We start from the raw sequence: 16,763 nt of genomic DNA, 5'->3' as shown, positions 1-16,763 counted from the left end.
CACAAATAGTCCTCAGTTTTTTTGCTCTGTAGAGCTATTTTCCTTATTTTCTTTGCAATTTTTCTTTTTGCTAAAATCACATGACAGATCTATTACTGACATGTAGGTAGCATTTTTATAAAGAAATAACATGACAAATTTTTTCATGGAAACTTAGATCATACACCACTAGTATAATTTGGGGTCTCATTTTTTAGCTGATTTTGCAGTTTGTGTGTTTGACTGAAATTATTTTTCTTGCATCAAACATGACCCCTACTTTTCTTTTGATTTTTCTTTAGCACTAACAATATTCTTCAAGAAAATGTAGGTTACAGACATTTAAAATGGGTCCTGGAGTGTGCTGCGGCCATTGGAAATAGGTCAATTTTATATAGAACAAGAGCCATGTTAGACATGGCCAATCCCCCCGCCGGGCATATTATAATTGAAGGCTGAAGTTCCTGGCAAGTTAGTGTCTGAAATTATTAATTTTTGGGAAAGCTTTGAAGAACCATTTAGTTGTGGTCCGCATCAGGGGTTTTAAAGATGTGGAAGAAAGAATAAGTCAGTGATGAGGTGGTTTACTGCTTAATTTTATTAATTTTCATGAACAGTAAAGCTATGACGTTTTTCTATATGGCTACTGTAAAAAGAAGGAATGGAAAGCTAACAGGGAACACTAGTGCCAGAATGTCACAATATATGCACGTCACAGCAAATTTGTTTACTCTAGCAGCTGTATTTGCAAATGGAATTTTAATTTTGTGGTTGTTTAGTAATCATTGTAAGTCTTTTGTTTTTCTAAGTCCACAAAAACTCCTTACCAGGTAGAGATACCTTAAATTACACCTAAAATTGGAAAGTAACATCCATGTTGTACCACAGAAAAGTGGTCTTGTTTTTTGCCTACGGTCAATTATAAAAATGTTACAATATAAGTTATTTATAGTAACAACTAAGGGAAGTTAATCTTAAAAAAAAAAATTGTAAGTCCACACAAAAATCTTTACCAGGAAGAGATTGGTCAATATACACCTCAAAACTGGATGTAGCATGCATGTTGTACTACAGAAAAGTGGTCTCGATTTTTCCCTACGACTAGTAATTAAAAAGTTACAATAAAAGCTATTTAAAGTAACAACAAAGGGAGGTAATTCTAAAATAGGGAACTGCGCACGAAACTTCGTCTCATGATGGTGTATAATTGTGCCAAGTTACATCAAAATCCCTCCATGCATGAAGAAGAAATGCTTCGGACAAAGTCATTCTTGTATCTGAACTTTGGCCTCTAAGTGTGACCTTGACCTTAGACCTAGGGACCTGGATCTTGCGCACGACACTCTGTCTCGTGTTGGTGAACATTTGTGCCAAGTTATATCAAAATCCCTCCGTGCATGAAGAAGAAATGCTCCGGACAAGGTTTTCATTCTTGTATTCTTTGACCTCTAAGTGTGACCTTGACCTTAGACCTAGGGACCTGATTCTTGCGCATGACACTCTGCCTCGTGGTGGTGAACATTTATGCCAACATATATCAAAATCCCTCCATGCATGAAAAAGATATGCTCCGGACAAATTTTTTTAAGAAAATATGATAAAGGGGAATAACTCAAAAAATAGGCAAGGCAGAGTTATTGTTCTTGCACAATGCACTTCCTCCCAATGTGTGCTATCAGTGTATGAAGTTTGAAGAAAATCCCTCCAGTACTTTTGGAGTTATGCTCCGGACAAAATGTTTTAAGAAAATAAGATAAAGGGGAATAACTCAAAAAATAGGCAAGGTAGAGTTACTGTTCTTGCACACTGCACTTCCTCCCAATGTGTTCTTGAACAAACAGGCGGTTTGTATGAACCAAAGAAGTATAAAATACATTTTTATAGCTCTTTGTATGAACATAATGGCGAATCTAGAAAAACTGCTGATTAAATTTATTCTAAATGGAGATAAATGACAGAATTTGTATCTAAGAGCCAAACATATTAAATAACATGTACTACTATTACTACTCCTCATGTGCCGACACTATTTAACATGTGTATATAGCAAAAGACACTTGAGTCACAGCCTTTTGCACTCAACAACATAAGCCATTAGACCAAATGAGTGAATACAAATGTTTGTTTTGTCAGACTGACAGAATTATAGGTCATATATCAACTTTCAATGCATTATTTAAGGCATGGGCGGGCAGCTAGGTTAAGCCACTGTCCTTTAAGTTAGCTGGATTACTTAAAAATCCACACATGAAAGAATTCTACACCCGAGCAAGGGTTCGAACACACAGCATTGAAGTACAACTATTTTTAAGTCAACTACCCTAACCATCCGGCCACAAAGACTAAGACTCAGATGTAATCATTTAACTGTATCCACTATCAAGCAGACTTTTTTTTATTTCAATTTGCTGAAAATTAGAGATTAAGTGTTTTGTAACAGGGATAATTCCTTAACTGAAATCACTGCTGTTTCCTTGTTTAAAATCTGGAAAGTAGATCCCTCGGAAGCACTGAGAACAAGGCAAACTGAACATTGCAGACTCGGTTTGATTGAGTCTGTTCATGAAAGTTTGACAGTTGTGATGTAGTTAATGTGTCAAAATAGATGATGTTATACTACTCAAGGTTCAAGCAAAGCATATATACTCTGACTCTGGTGCTGGACTGATTTAAGTAACCAGTTGTATTTTAGGCCAGCGAGTGTATCTTACCTCACAAAAACTTGTTTAAACAAATATTAATTAAGATTCTTCAAAAAATGGTTGACATATTTAATTTCTGACATTGTTTCTGATGACACACTGTGCATCCAAAATCTGGCAACAATGAGTTGGATGGCATCCAATGACACCCCTGACTTGATCAGATAATACTTGATACTTTGAACTTTTATGTCACTGTATTAAGGGGAACCGGAAACCATGGATATACATTATTAAACATAACTGATACGTATGCATATAATTATATGTATTTCAGTGAATTGAAATTTCTCTACACTACATGCAGCCACAGGAAAACACTGAAGCAATTACAAGGCAGAGACTGAAGCACTCATGAAGGCCATCTCAATGATTGAAGACTCGACAGAAGAAAGCTCCTCAGTCGTCTTTCTCACAGATGCACTGTCTGTCGTGGAAGCTTTGATCAACAATAAAGCTCCGCGGCTAGCCAGGAGAATGCAGAGCCCGAGTATAACCTGCAAAGTAGCACTTCAGTGGATTCCATCCTTTTGTGGACTTGCAGGCAATGAAGAGGCAGACAAACTGGCTAAGCTAGGAGCTCAGTCAGAACAACCAACATAACCTGTGAGTTACAAGGAGAAAGTCATCATTATCAAGGCACTAACGAGACCAAGGATGGAGAAAGATGCTTTTCATCTCATTGATCGGTCTGAACAAGTGATGATGGTCAGGCTCCGCTCAGGGCACTACAAGCTGAATGCTCACATATACAACAAATACATCATAGCTAACTTGTTTATGTGGTGAAGAAGATCAGACTGCGGAGCATATATTTCAGAGATGTAAAAGGCATGACCAGGAGCGAGCTGCGACTTGGCCGATAGACACCTCAATCCACCAGAAACTGTATGGAGGCATTGAGGATCTGCGGCAAACCACAAGTTTCATCGGGCTACTGGTCTGACAGTGTAGTCGCAAACGACAAGAAAAAGAAGAAGTCAAATGAAATGTCTTCATGTCATTGTACTATTTAGAGTAATATGAGCGGGAGTAGTTATTGATCTGTAGAAAGTAGGTATCATATTTGACCTGATCGGATTTGTTATATGTACATGCCACTTTGATAAGGCAGTAATCACATTTTGAATACATGAACCATACCTTTACCTCCAGCAATTTGCATATATTTAGTAAAATGGAAATGAATTTTGTCACAACTGGTTAAACACTCACTTTCAGGTATTGTGACATGTGCATATAATAATACCTACCCTGAAAACATCAGTCAATTATTAAAAGTCTGAAAAAAATATTTGAAATCAGTAGCTGGTTAGTGTTTCTCTTTTGACTTTAAAAATGAGACAAAAGAATCTTGTATGGAACAGGAGTACAATGCATTATCAGGGGAAACAAAGTTGTGCAAACGTGTGTCCGAAATTAGCATTGTAATAGATTGTACAACATTTGACAACAAGGTACAGGATTAGCTCTTTTTACAGACTTAATAGTCATTTTATTTTTGTTGTTGATAACTGCTTTGTCTATATTGAAATGGCTATTTCATGAGGACACGAAAGTATGGAATTCAACTTTTGAAGATAAAAACGATGGTATTTTATCGGCTTGTTAAAAATTAATTACACAACTATGAAATCCATAAAAATTAGTTCCCCACAAGTATTTATGACTTTGCAACTTGTTTTTCGGCCATTTTTCTGCATAAGTTAACAGGTCCTCTGTCAGTCAATTTATTTTCAATTAATATCTTGTCAGGGATAAAAAAAATAAAAATTTAGTTGGAAAATGAAATGTTCATTGATATGAATAGTTGTATGCATGGGGTCCGTATGCATGCAAAAAAAAAAAACAACTCATTTTGGCAATTTGCTCTTAAAATTTAAAACACCATCTTTTAGTCAGGCTAGAGAACTGCTTTGCATATGTATTTATATACTAATGATGTTTATGTGCATATAAAGTTATGTCAATGTGCATAGGGCTTCTTGCTAGGACTTGAACCAAGAATTCTTACAAAAGTAAATGTGTTCTTTACACTACAAGAAATGATCCCTTGCTTAGCAACAGAGACATTAAAATTTTTATTTAAATACAAAATATTGCATATGTATGTTATCCTTCAGAAACAGACACATTTACTATAAATTAAAACTTTATTCTATAACAGTAATTGGAAATTGGACTGTTGGAGGTCGAATAATCTTGGAACGAAATCAATGGAATATTTCGATGGTTAGAGAAACTGATTAAATTTTATGTCTTGATTTTACCAGTCACTTGAGATTTCCCCGCATGTAGAATCGAGCGAAATCAAGACCCGTATACGTCTTTCGCTTCAAAACCACCCTAAATATAAATATTTTTTCCTGAAAATAGACATGCAAACGTATACTTATATTCCTGATAACAGCTTAAAAGGATTTAAAAAAAATATTCATTACTTTAAATTTTATGACTTGATTTCGCATGTCACTGACCATCTGGCAAAAATCAACACCCGTATATATTTTTCGTTTCTAATTAATACTTAGTATAAATATTTTTTCTTGAAAATCGACATGCACACGTAGAAATATATTCTTAATTAAAGCTTAAAAGGATTTTAAAAAGTATTCATCACTTTAGATTTTATGTCTTGATTTTGCCTGTTACTTGAGATTTCTTCTCATATAAAATCTGGCGAAATCAACATCCGTATAAGTTTTTTGTTTTAAAACCAAACTATATATAAATATTTTTTCTTGAAAATTGACATGCACACTAAGAAATATATTCTGAATAAAAGCTTAAAAGGATTTTAAAAAAATCATCACTTTAAATTTAATGTCTTGATTTTGCCTGTCACTTGAAATTTCTGCGCATATAGAATCTGGCGAAATCAACACCCGTATACGTTTTTCGTTTCAAAACCACCTTATATATTTTTTTTTCTTGAAAATTGACTTGCAAACTTAGAAATATATTTTTAATAAAAGCATAAAAAGATTTAAAAAGAAAATTCATCACTTTAAATTTTATGTCTTGATTTTACCTGTCACTTGAGATTTCCGCGCATGTAGAATCGGGCGAAATCAAGACCCGTTATATGTTTTCCGCTCCAAAACCACCCTAAATATAAATATTTTTTCTTGAAAATTGACATGCACACGTAGATTTATATTTTTAATGAAAGCTTAAAAGCATTTTTAAGCATTTATTCGTTAGTGTACATTTTATGTCTAGATTTCGCTAATTTGATTAGATTTCGCGAAATCTACTAGATTTCGCTATTCAGTCATACCCCCGAATGACGGAATTTATACAAATTAAGGGGAGATCATCTCTTATACATATCAGCTTCGTCGTCTGCAAAAGGCAAAACAAGATGAATTGGATGGGAGGAGCTCGAAATCGTGTTAAATACCAAGAAGAAAGACGGATCCAAGAGGTAATTCACTAAGAAGTTGACAAAAATACATATACTGAATATACCAATTACCGGGATATACATATTACCGCGAATGTCCTGTTTTGACACTTAACAAGAAAATTGCTTTACAATTTTTCTCTCATTATTAATGCTCAATGTGCTCAGATTTTTAGCAAAACTATTTTTGAAAATTGGAATGTCTTTCTTTTTATTTCACACTGATCTCAGAAATTAAGGAATTTAGCTAAGTGACTGGTCATTATGGTTAATCTTTGCAATTTTTCTCCACAAATTTTCATTAAACTTGCTTATTTCTGCCATATCTTTTTCATATTTAGTTTGGCCCATTGTAAAATAGAAATGCTTTCTTTGTCTTAGATCAATTTAACAACTTCTTTAGATTGAAAGTTGAAATTCACGGTAATAGGTATATGCCAGAAAATGCTAAAATTCTCCACCTCTGTTCTTTGAATGACAGTAGTGGAACTTTTTCCTGGGGTTTTGACGATTTTTTGCCAAAAGTCTTAAGCTAAAATATAAATTAATTAAACAGAATAAAAATTATCCTTTCAAACAATCATTTTGTTATAAATAGAGTCCACTGAATTTAAGACTCACGGTAATTGGTATACCCAGTATAATACACTGCTAGTAAAATATGTGGGAGTCTCCGGGTGTCAGACTATTCCCTTCCAAGATGATTCCCCCTCAAGACAATTCCCCACAATTCCCCACAAGAAAATTCACTCCCAGACAATTCCCCCACAATGTTATATAAGGGTGACAGTTCATATGTGTAAAGAGTTGTAATGTTTATTTAATATGGAAAAATTCTATACTCCAATACTGTATCAGTCTTCGTCGTAACTGGGTTGCCCGAAGTCCGGGACAAGTAGATCCTGTTTCGGGCAAGCCAAAGTTTTCAGGTGGTTGCCCGAACGGACAAGTGCTTTTTTCCAAAATTTAAATTCCTTAATTTTCACAATAATTACAGAATTTCGTGAATCTGAAATGAACATTCTAAATACTAGCTTTCGTATATTTATCAGGCTGGTAACATTGCCCGATCGGGCTTATGACACAAAAAGTAATATTTCTTGACAAATAATGAAGATATTTCTTTCAAACTTGGTCCATTTATTAAGTATTACATATAATGCTTATAAAGATAGAATAACTTTGTTGCCTTCAGTTTAGTTAGAATTACTTCCCTTTTTCAGATTTTTATGATGCATAATTTTTGAAGTCCAAAAATATTATGTTTTAATGCAATGTTTAAAACAGAAAAGGGTTCAATGGCTTTCTAGTGCTCCAAACTTGTGCGCCAATACCTTTATTCTATAAATTTAGGGTAAATACTTTGTTTCTAGTGCAGACGTATGAGCAATTTTTTTAGGACTAACATTTCTCATCATCATCATCATCATCATCATCATCTTTGATAATGGCAAGCAGTCCTGTTGGACTATAATGGCCATGCGTGGGGGTTAGTAAAGTGAAAGATTATCAAGCCTCCCAAGCTACTCAATCCACCCAGGAGGACATTGACAATGTGATAAAAAATAGTGCAAAAACCTACTCAAGCCCTTAAAGCCTATACATTGCATAATCTACTATGTACATGGTGAAGAAACAAGAGAGTTAGTACTGTTAACTTCTCTATAATGTTGTAAGTGAAAGCAGAGTAAAATGTTTACATTCATGTACTAGCGCAATAATTTAGAGCATAAGAAAGCTATTTAACCCTTTTTTGTTTTAAACTTAGCATTAGAACATTGTTTTTTTGGACTTCAAAGATTATGCGTCATAAAAATCTGAAAAGGGGAAATAATTCTACCAAAACTGAAGGCAACCAAGTTATTTTTATTCTAATTTGTATCATTTGTTATGCTTAACAAATGGACCAAGTTTGAAAGAAATATCTTCATTATTTTTCAAGAAATATTACTTTTTGTGTCATAAGCCCGATCGGGCAATGTTACCAGCCTGTTTATGCATGAATTGATGACTTCACATTTGCAATATATAAAGTTACTTTACAAAATTCAGAAATTACATCCCTAAAATTACCTGAATTGACTGGAATTTACCCGCGAATCATAAAGATATCAAAACGCCATGCCAGTAATTTTCCATTCCACGAGCATGTGCGACCTATCGTATCGCTGTTACTTTTGTTTATCGACATGTACACAAAAAATGCGTGCGTATAATCGCTTCAAATTTTCAACACCGTTTGAGAAGTTATACAGTTTGAATTCTATAACAATTTTAATAAGATATCGACAGAAATGTAGGCAAAATTCTATAAAAACGATCGAAGTTTCATATAATTATTTGTAAAATTTCAAACAGCGCGATCTTATTTATTTATTTATTTATTTCTAAAAGTAAATAAAGAATACATACTATAGTCATAAATTTCAGACTTTTGACAAGAAAGTACAAAAAACAGAATTAAAAAATCTTAAATAATGAAAAAGCAGCAGCAATTTAAATACATCGAGTAAAACGATTTTTGGCAAACTGATTTCTGCAAGTGCGGCAGAATAGGTTACGTGACCTCGTGGACGTAAATAAAAACAATGATTGTTTTAAAATAAAGCAGTATGATGTCGCTGTGGTTTTTAATAAGTTTAATAAGTAAATGAATCTTTGTACTTTTTTGACTCGACACTATGTCAGATATTCTTTTCAAACAATAATGTAAATTCCTTGAGGGCAAATAGGTCACAGAGGTAGGATATCTACTTTTATCATTTGACACATTTACCTGTCAGTCTATACGGGATATTGTATATTCGCTTTTAAAAAAATTAAAGAAGATACTTTTTTTACTGATTTCTTCTCAGCAATTTAAAGAAACCGAGGCCGTAATGAGCAGACAGTGATGTTAATCCATGGCGACATAAACATGAAGGTAATGCCATGAAAAAATCTCGGGAAAAAAAACACAAACACTGTATGTATGATCTCACTTCAGAAGCCATGATACCGACACACTTCTTTTTAGCTCTTTGGAGGGGTTTTTTAATTGATGATGAAAACAAGGCCAATTACTTGTTTATTCAAAAAAACAATTACCGATAATTGTTAATGTTTTTTTTTCGCTTTAAAACACGGGTGGGTTGACTGATGTTTTATTTTGTCCAATTTTTTTTTGGACAACATCGCCCGAACTTGATAATAGGCTAACATTAGAAAATTTTACTTGATAATAATGCTTCAAAAAAAAACAAAAAAAAACAACAAAAATACTGACCTACCGACCCTACTTTTTTTGGTCTTGCCAGCAGAAACACAACATTTTTTTTTAGGGGGGTTGGGGGTGGGGGTGCCTAACCAGGCTGATCCATTATTGCAGTTAACTTTGAACAACTACACAATATTTTAAAGGCCCTAGAAAAGTAAGTTTTAGAAGTGTAGTGCAAATTTGAACCCCACACCTGGCATATACAGGCCTCGACCTTAACTTTTTTCAGCAGTTGCCAGCAGGTCCACCAACTGCTAAAATCTAGTAGACCTGCTCAGACTTTAGTGGACTTCCAATTCTATCACAAAAATTGTGATGTTGTAGACGTCATAACTTCATATGACTCAAAGAAACAGGACTTATTTCTAAAATAATTAAAAATGAAGACTGTAGCAATCTGTTATCCCTAAAATAATTATTTTGAAAAGTGTCCCAAAATATGGACACAATAATCATCATCCACCCGACCCATGTTGAAAATGAAAAAAAAAAAAAAAGAAAAAAAAAAAAAACCCATTAACAATTGTCGGTAATTATTCTGTTGATAAACTAAGTAATTGGCCTTATTTTCATTATCAATTAACACCTCCTCAGAGAGCTAAATGAAGTGTGTCGGTTTGAATATTATGGCATCTGAAGTGGAGATCAAAGCGGTATAGTTGCCCGAGATTGTCATGGCATTACGTCATGTTTTCGCGCCAAGTGACACATCACTGTCTGATCGTACTTTCTCGATTCCTTAAATTGTTGAGAAGAAATCAATAAAAAAGTTTTTTCTTTAATTTTTTAAAAGTATATGTGCAATATCCCGAATAAACTGACATGTAAATGTGTTAAGCCGTGAACGATAATAGTGGATATCCTACCTCTGTGACCTATTTGCCCTCAAGGAATTTACATTATTGTTTGAGAAGAATATCTAACAAAGTGTTGTGTCAAAAAATACATGTACAAAGAATCATTTAAAACTTACTAAAAACCGCAACAACATCATACTGCTTTATTTTAAAACCACAATTTCTATTTACGTTCACGAGGTCACGTAACCTATTCTGCCGCGCTAACAGAAATCTGTTTGCCAAAAATCGTTTTACTCCATGTATTTAAATTGCTGCCGCTTTTTCATTATTTAAGATTTTTTAATTGTGTTTTTTGTACTTTCTGGTCAAAAGTCTGAATTTTATTACCATAGTATGTACAGTTTATTTACTGTAAGAAAGAAATAAATAATCAAGATCGCGCTGTTTGAAATTTTACAAAACATTATATGAAAATTTGATCGTTTTTAAAGAATTTTGCCTACATTCCTGTCGATATCTTATTAAAATTGTTATAGAATTCAAACTGTATTAGTTCTCAAGCGGTGTTGAAAATTTGAAGCGATTATATTAAAAAATGAATGCACTACGCGCGTTTTTTGTGTCAAAAGTAACCGCGATGTAAATTAGATATTACGATAGGGCGCACGTGCTTGTGGAATGGAAAATTACCAGCATGACGTCTTGATATTTTTACGATTCGCGGGTAAATTCCAGTCAACCCAGGTAATTTTACCTGATGTAATTTCTCAATTTGGCAATCTGACTAAAGTACTTGATCTTCTAAACGAAGATCTGAGAACGACCCATTCACATACGTCTTCTGTATATTTTGGATTTCCATTATTGCTATTTTTATGTTATCCAATCAGACGACTTGTTCGATTGTCAAAGAGTAAGAAAAATATGCAGTTATTCTAGGACTCGAACCCGGGACCCCTCACTTACAAAGCAAGTGGCCTACCGACTGAGCTAACCGGATATCTGATACACTACGACATAAGAATTATAAATATCAAAAGTCAATGCTACAGGTAGATTTGCAAGATGTTGTAAGCTAGGCTCTGATTGGCTAGTGAAAGGGCCGTCAGAACGAGGCAATGAATAGGTAGTTTTCAGATCCTATGCGTAGCATAATAGGAGATGTACTTTAGTCAGATTGTCAATTTGGTAAAGTTACCACGTAAAAACCACTCGCCCGATCGGTGGAGTAGTCCATTCGTGCTATCCTGACTTTAACTCGCCAGTGCTTATAACTGTAGAATGCCGTACTTAAGGCAAAATCAACTTTCGTTTTGTGAATTCGCCGATATGGGTACGAATTTTTCCTCTTTATTTTTCACTTTTAAGGGTTTTATTTTACTTGCAGACCGTGACTGAAAATTGGTTGACCGTCGGTCTACCCAACTTTTGATAGTTAGTGGACCTGCCAATATTTTGGTTGCGTCTGTCAAACAGTCCACCGCTAAGGTCGAGGCCTGATATAACTAGATACTGGTATAGGTCTTACTTTTTCTACGCCCCGTTTGAAAAACTTGCATATGGAACGCCCTGCATGGATGCGGGGAGGCTAGGACTCCATCTAAAACCTTGTACCCAGATACATCTTAAACAATGTAAGGGATTTTGATGAAACTTGCCCAGTTGTTCACCATCATGAGACGGCAGTGTCATGCGCAAGAAACCATGTCCCTAGTCTACTAAGGTCAAGGTCACACTTGGAGTTTAAGGTCAAATTCAGAATTGACTTTGTCCGGAGATATCTTCTTCATCATAGTAGGGATTTTGATGAAAGTTGGCACAATGTGTTACATCATCATGAGAAGGTATGGTACATGCGCAAGAACAGTCCTAGGGCTAAGGTCAAGTCACACTAGAGGTAAAGAGATTACAAGAAAATAAAAAACTGTGTCCGGAGCATTTATCTTCATGCAATAGAGGGATTTGAATAACTTGCACAAATAGTTCACCACATGAGGAGTGTAATGCGTCAAGAACCAGGTTTAGGTCTAAGTCAAGGTGACACTTAGAGCAAAGGATACCAAATGAAAACCTTGTCCGGAGCATATCTTTACATGCATGAAGGGAATTTTGAATGAAACTGGCACAGTTGTTTCACCATTCATGTACGAGTTATGCACAAGACCAGTCCCTAGGTCTAAGGCAAGGTACACTTTGGAGGTCAACAGGTCAAATTCAAGAATGACTTTGTCGGAGCATAAAACTTCTTCATGCATCAGAGGGATTTTGATTGAAAAAGTTGGCCATGTTCACATCTTGAGAAGGAGTGTCAGCGCTAAGAACCATGGTCCTAGGTCTAAAGGTAAGTAACACTTAGAGGTCAAAGGATAAGAATATTGAAAACTACTATTAGTATCGAGCAATTTTTTTCTATGCATAGAGGATTTTGATAAACTTGGACAAAATGTTCAACACCTGAGGCGAAGTATGTCATGCGCAAGAACAGGTCTCTAGGTCTAAGATCAAGGTCCCTATAGAGAGTCAATAGGATACAAAGTGAAAACCTGTGTCGGGCATTTCTTCTTCATGCATAGAGGGATTTTGGATAGTACTTGCACACACTGTTCACCACCACAGACTTAGTGTCATGCGCAAGAACAGGTCCCTAGGTCTAGGTCAAGTATTTACTTGAGGCAAAGGTCAGATCAAAAATATTTGCTGAAAGCATTTCTTCTTCATGCATGGGGATTTTGATGTTTAATACTATGAACAAATTTACACCTCATGAGATCGAAGTGTCATGCGCAGTTCCCTTCTTTAGAATTACTTCCCTTTGTTGTTACTATAAATAGCTTATATTGTAACTTTTTCATTACTAGTCGTAGGGAAAAATCGAGACCACTTTTCTGTAGTACAACATGCATGCTACATCCAATTTTGAGGTGTATTTTGACCAGTCTCTACCTGGTAAAGATTTTTGTGTGGACTTACAATTTTTTTTTTTATTTTTTTTTTTTTTTTTTTTTTTTAAGATTAACTTCCCTTAGTTGTTACTATAAATAACTTATATTGTAACTTTTTTATAATTGAGCGTAGGGAAAAACCAAGACCACTTTTCTGTGGTACAACATAGATGTTACTTTCCAATTTTAGGTGTATTTTAAGGTATCTCTACCTGGTAAGGAGTTTTTTTGTGGACTTAGGAAAACAAAACACTTAGTTATTACTAAACAACCACAAAATTAAAATTCCATTTGCAAATACAGGTGCTAGAGTAAAGAAATTTGCTATGACGGGCGTATATTGTGACATTCTTGCACTCTTGTTTCCTACAGTTTTCTCCCATAATTTCTGTCTGCTAGTTACTTGAATATTGCAACATGGTTATCCACTTACGTTGGCTTAGCCTGCCCCATGGATAGTGTGGGTAGGCTAGTTGACTACCATTTAAATAACTGAATGTTGAATTAAGCATAAACCAAAATATATCATATTTATAAACAATATTATTTCGGGCAAGTAAAAATGTTTTCGGGCAAGTGGTTTTCTTAACTTACTTGCCCGAAAGGACAAGTGCTGAAAAAAAATTAAGGCGAAGACTGCTGTATAATTTAAAAATAAGGCAGTGGCTAGAGAACCAGAATCGGTTCCCTAGACAGCGAACTTATTCATCCGGAACCAGTTCTCTAGCCAAAGTACCGTGCATAGGCTAGGGAACCGGAATTTTATTTCTATGCATAAAACTGTCGAAATTCACTTTGTTTCTTTTGGTAAGTATCATGTGCATATTCTTATCTTAATAAGTTAATTATTTTTACCATTTCAGCAAGCTATGCCCTTTTATTTATTTGTGTTTACTGTGTCTCCAGAAGTGTACTCGCCGCATACTGTCCGCCATATTGGAATGATAAAATAAACTAGTACGAATGAATGCGAAATCATCGACACTGGAGCCGAAATAAACTTGAAATTTAAACTTAAAAGGTATAAGACAATAAAAGAAACGATTAAAACAAATTAAGTAATTTCTGTTAATTAGTATTGATTACATATCTTTGAACGTGAAATGCCGAGGTGTTACAAACAAGTATTTAAAGTGATCAGAGAATCTGTATGAAGTTTTAAGGGCAATTAAATTAGTTTGTTCATCTATAAACATGTAATGACGCAAATACAAACCAATATTATTTTATATTTAAATAATTTAAACATAGTACAAGTTTAAAGCAAAATTTAATAACATTTAAAAACTGCAAAGTAGTTTTCACGCATTCATTCGTACTAGTTTATATCATTCCAATACGGCAGACACGGTATATATGCGGCAAGTACACTTTTGGAGACAGTAAAGTTTAACGCAGATAAATGCAAGGGCATGATAAAATTAATTAAGATAATAATATGCATGACACTTACCAAGTAACAAAGTGGATTTCGGCAGCATTATGCATAGAAATAAAATTCCGGTTCCCTAGCCTATGCACGGTATTTTGCTTAGAGAACAGGTTCCGGACGAATAAGTTCGCAGTCTAGGGAACCGATTCCGGTTCTCTAGCCACTACCTAAAAATAAATAGAAAAACTTATATTTGATGCATTAATTTGGTACTCAAAATAAGGAATTTTTTATGTGGAGTAGTAGCATTTTGGATAAGTGGCCATGGCTGAGAACTTAATTATTTTTAAAGCAATTAATTTGTTAACGGTATATATAGAGGAATCTCTATGCAAAGGTGTATTTAAAAAAAAGAGAAAATATTTACATTTAATATGGTAATCTGATTGTCAAAATAGCGTATTTTTCTATGTGAAAATGTTGCATTTTCGAAAACGTGGAAATCATAAAAGTGCTTAGAGCTGAAATACACTTAAAGCAATTAAGTTAATTTTTGTATTTATCTATAGACAACTAGAAAATGCTTTTGTAAAAAAGCGCATGTCTCCCCCAATGCAATGTCCTATAGGCAAGAAGTCAATAGGGGTCAGGAGCGAAAGTCAAAGAGACACTGATGGTTGGCTGCAATAGGGGTCGTCTACTTGGCATGTCCAGTCATCCCGCTAAATTTCAACACTCTTGGCCTAGTGGTTCTCAAGTCACTGTTCAGGCCCCTGTGACCTTGACCTTTGATCAAGTGACCTAAAAAAAAATAGGGGTCATCTACTCTGCATGTCCAGTCATCCTATTAAGTTTCAACATTGTAGGTCAAGTGGTTCTCAAGTTATTTCCAAAAAATGATTTTACATGAACAGGCCACTGTGACCTTGACCTTTAATAGACTGACCCCAAAAACAATAGGGGTCATCTACTCTGCATGTTGAATCATCCTATGAAGTTTCAACATTCTGGGTCAAGTGGTTCTCATGTTATTGATCGGAACTGGTTATCAATGTTCAGGCCCCTGTGACCTTGACCTTTAACGGAGTGACCCCAAAAACAATAGGGGTCATTTAGTCTGCATGAACAATCATCCTATGAAGTTTCTACATTCTGGGTCGAGAGGTTCTCAAGTTATTGATTGGAAATGGTTTTCCATGTTCAGGCCCCTGTGGCCTTGACCTTTGACAGAGTGACCCTAAAATCGTTAGGGGTCATCTATTCTGCATGACCAATCATCCTATTAAGTTTCATCATTCTGGGTCAAGTGGTTCTCAAGTTACTGACCGGAAATGGTTTTCAATGTTCAGGCCCCTGTGACCTTGACCTTTCACAGAGTGACCCCAAAATCGTTAGGGGTCATCTACTCTGCATGACCAATCATCCTATTAAGTTTCAACATTCTGGGTCAAGTGGTTCTCAAGTTACTGACCGGAAATGGTTTTCAATGTTCAGGCCCCTGTGACCTTGACCTTTAATGGAGTGACCCCAAAATCGATAGGGGTCATCTACTTTGCATGTACAATCATCCTATGAAGTTTCAACATTCTGGGTGAAGTGGTTCTCAAGTTATTGATCGGAACTGGTTATCAATGTTCAGGCCCCTGTGACCTTGACCTTTAATGGAGTGACCCAAAAACAATAGGGGTCATTTACTCTGTATGAACAATCATCCTATGAAGTTTCAACATTCTGGGTCGAGAGGTTCTCAAGTTATTGATTGGAAATGGTTTTCCATGTTCAGGCCCCTGTGGCCTTGACCTTTAACAGAGTGACCCCAAAATTGTTAGGGGTCATCTACTCTGCATGACCAATCATCCTATGAAGTTTCATCATTCTGGGTCAAGTGGTTCTCAAGTTACTGACCGGAAATGGTTTTCAATGTTCAGGCCCCTGTGACCTTGACCTTTCACAGAGTGACCCCAAAATCGTTAGGAGTCATCTACTCTGCATGACCAATCATCCTATTAAGTTTCAACATTCTGGGTCAAGTGGTTCTCAAGTTACTGACCGGAAATGGTTTTCAATGTTCAGGCCCCTGTGACCTTGACCTTTAATGGAGTGACCCCAAAATCGATAGGGGTCATCTACTTTGCATGTACAATCATCCTATGAAGTTTCAACATTCTGGGTGAAGTGGTTCTCCAGTTATTGATCGGAAATGGTTTTCCATGTTCAGGCCCCTGTGACCTTGATCTTTGATGGAGTGACCCCAAAATCAATAGGGGTCAACTACTCTTCATGATCAATCATCCTATGAAGTTTCA

The 16,763-nt window shown here is 35.3% G+C and overlaps 1 protein-coding gene across 2 annotated transcripts in view; it reads left to right on the top strand.

The window, feature by feature from the left end:
- The first annotated feature begins 5,973 nt into the window (after positions 1–5,973).
- Positions 5,974–16,763, top strand: part of LOC123530129 (uncharacterized) — a 70,775-nt gene continuing 59,985 nt past the window's right edge. The window contains exon 1 of one of the 2 annotated variants that reach the window (XM_045310843.2): positions 5,974–6,108. In XM_045310843.2, coding sequence (XP_045166778.2) covers positions 6,046–6,108 — 63 coding nt within the window. In that variant the 5' untranslated portion in view covers positions 5,974–6,045. The remainder of the gene's footprint in view (positions 6,109–16,763) is intronic. The other variant, XM_045310847.2, reaches the window with a different exon arrangement.

This window comes from Mercenaria mercenaria, chromosome 13 (assembly GCF_021730395.1).
Source record: "Mercenaria mercenaria strain notata chromosome 13, MADL_Memer_1, whole genome shotgun sequence".
Taxonomy (NCBI): Eukaryota; Metazoa; Mollusca; class Bivalvia; order Venerida; family Veneridae; genus Mercenaria; species Mercenaria mercenaria.
Note: the sequence above shows the minus strand (reverse complement) of the source record. Positions and strands in the feature narration are given on the sequence as shown.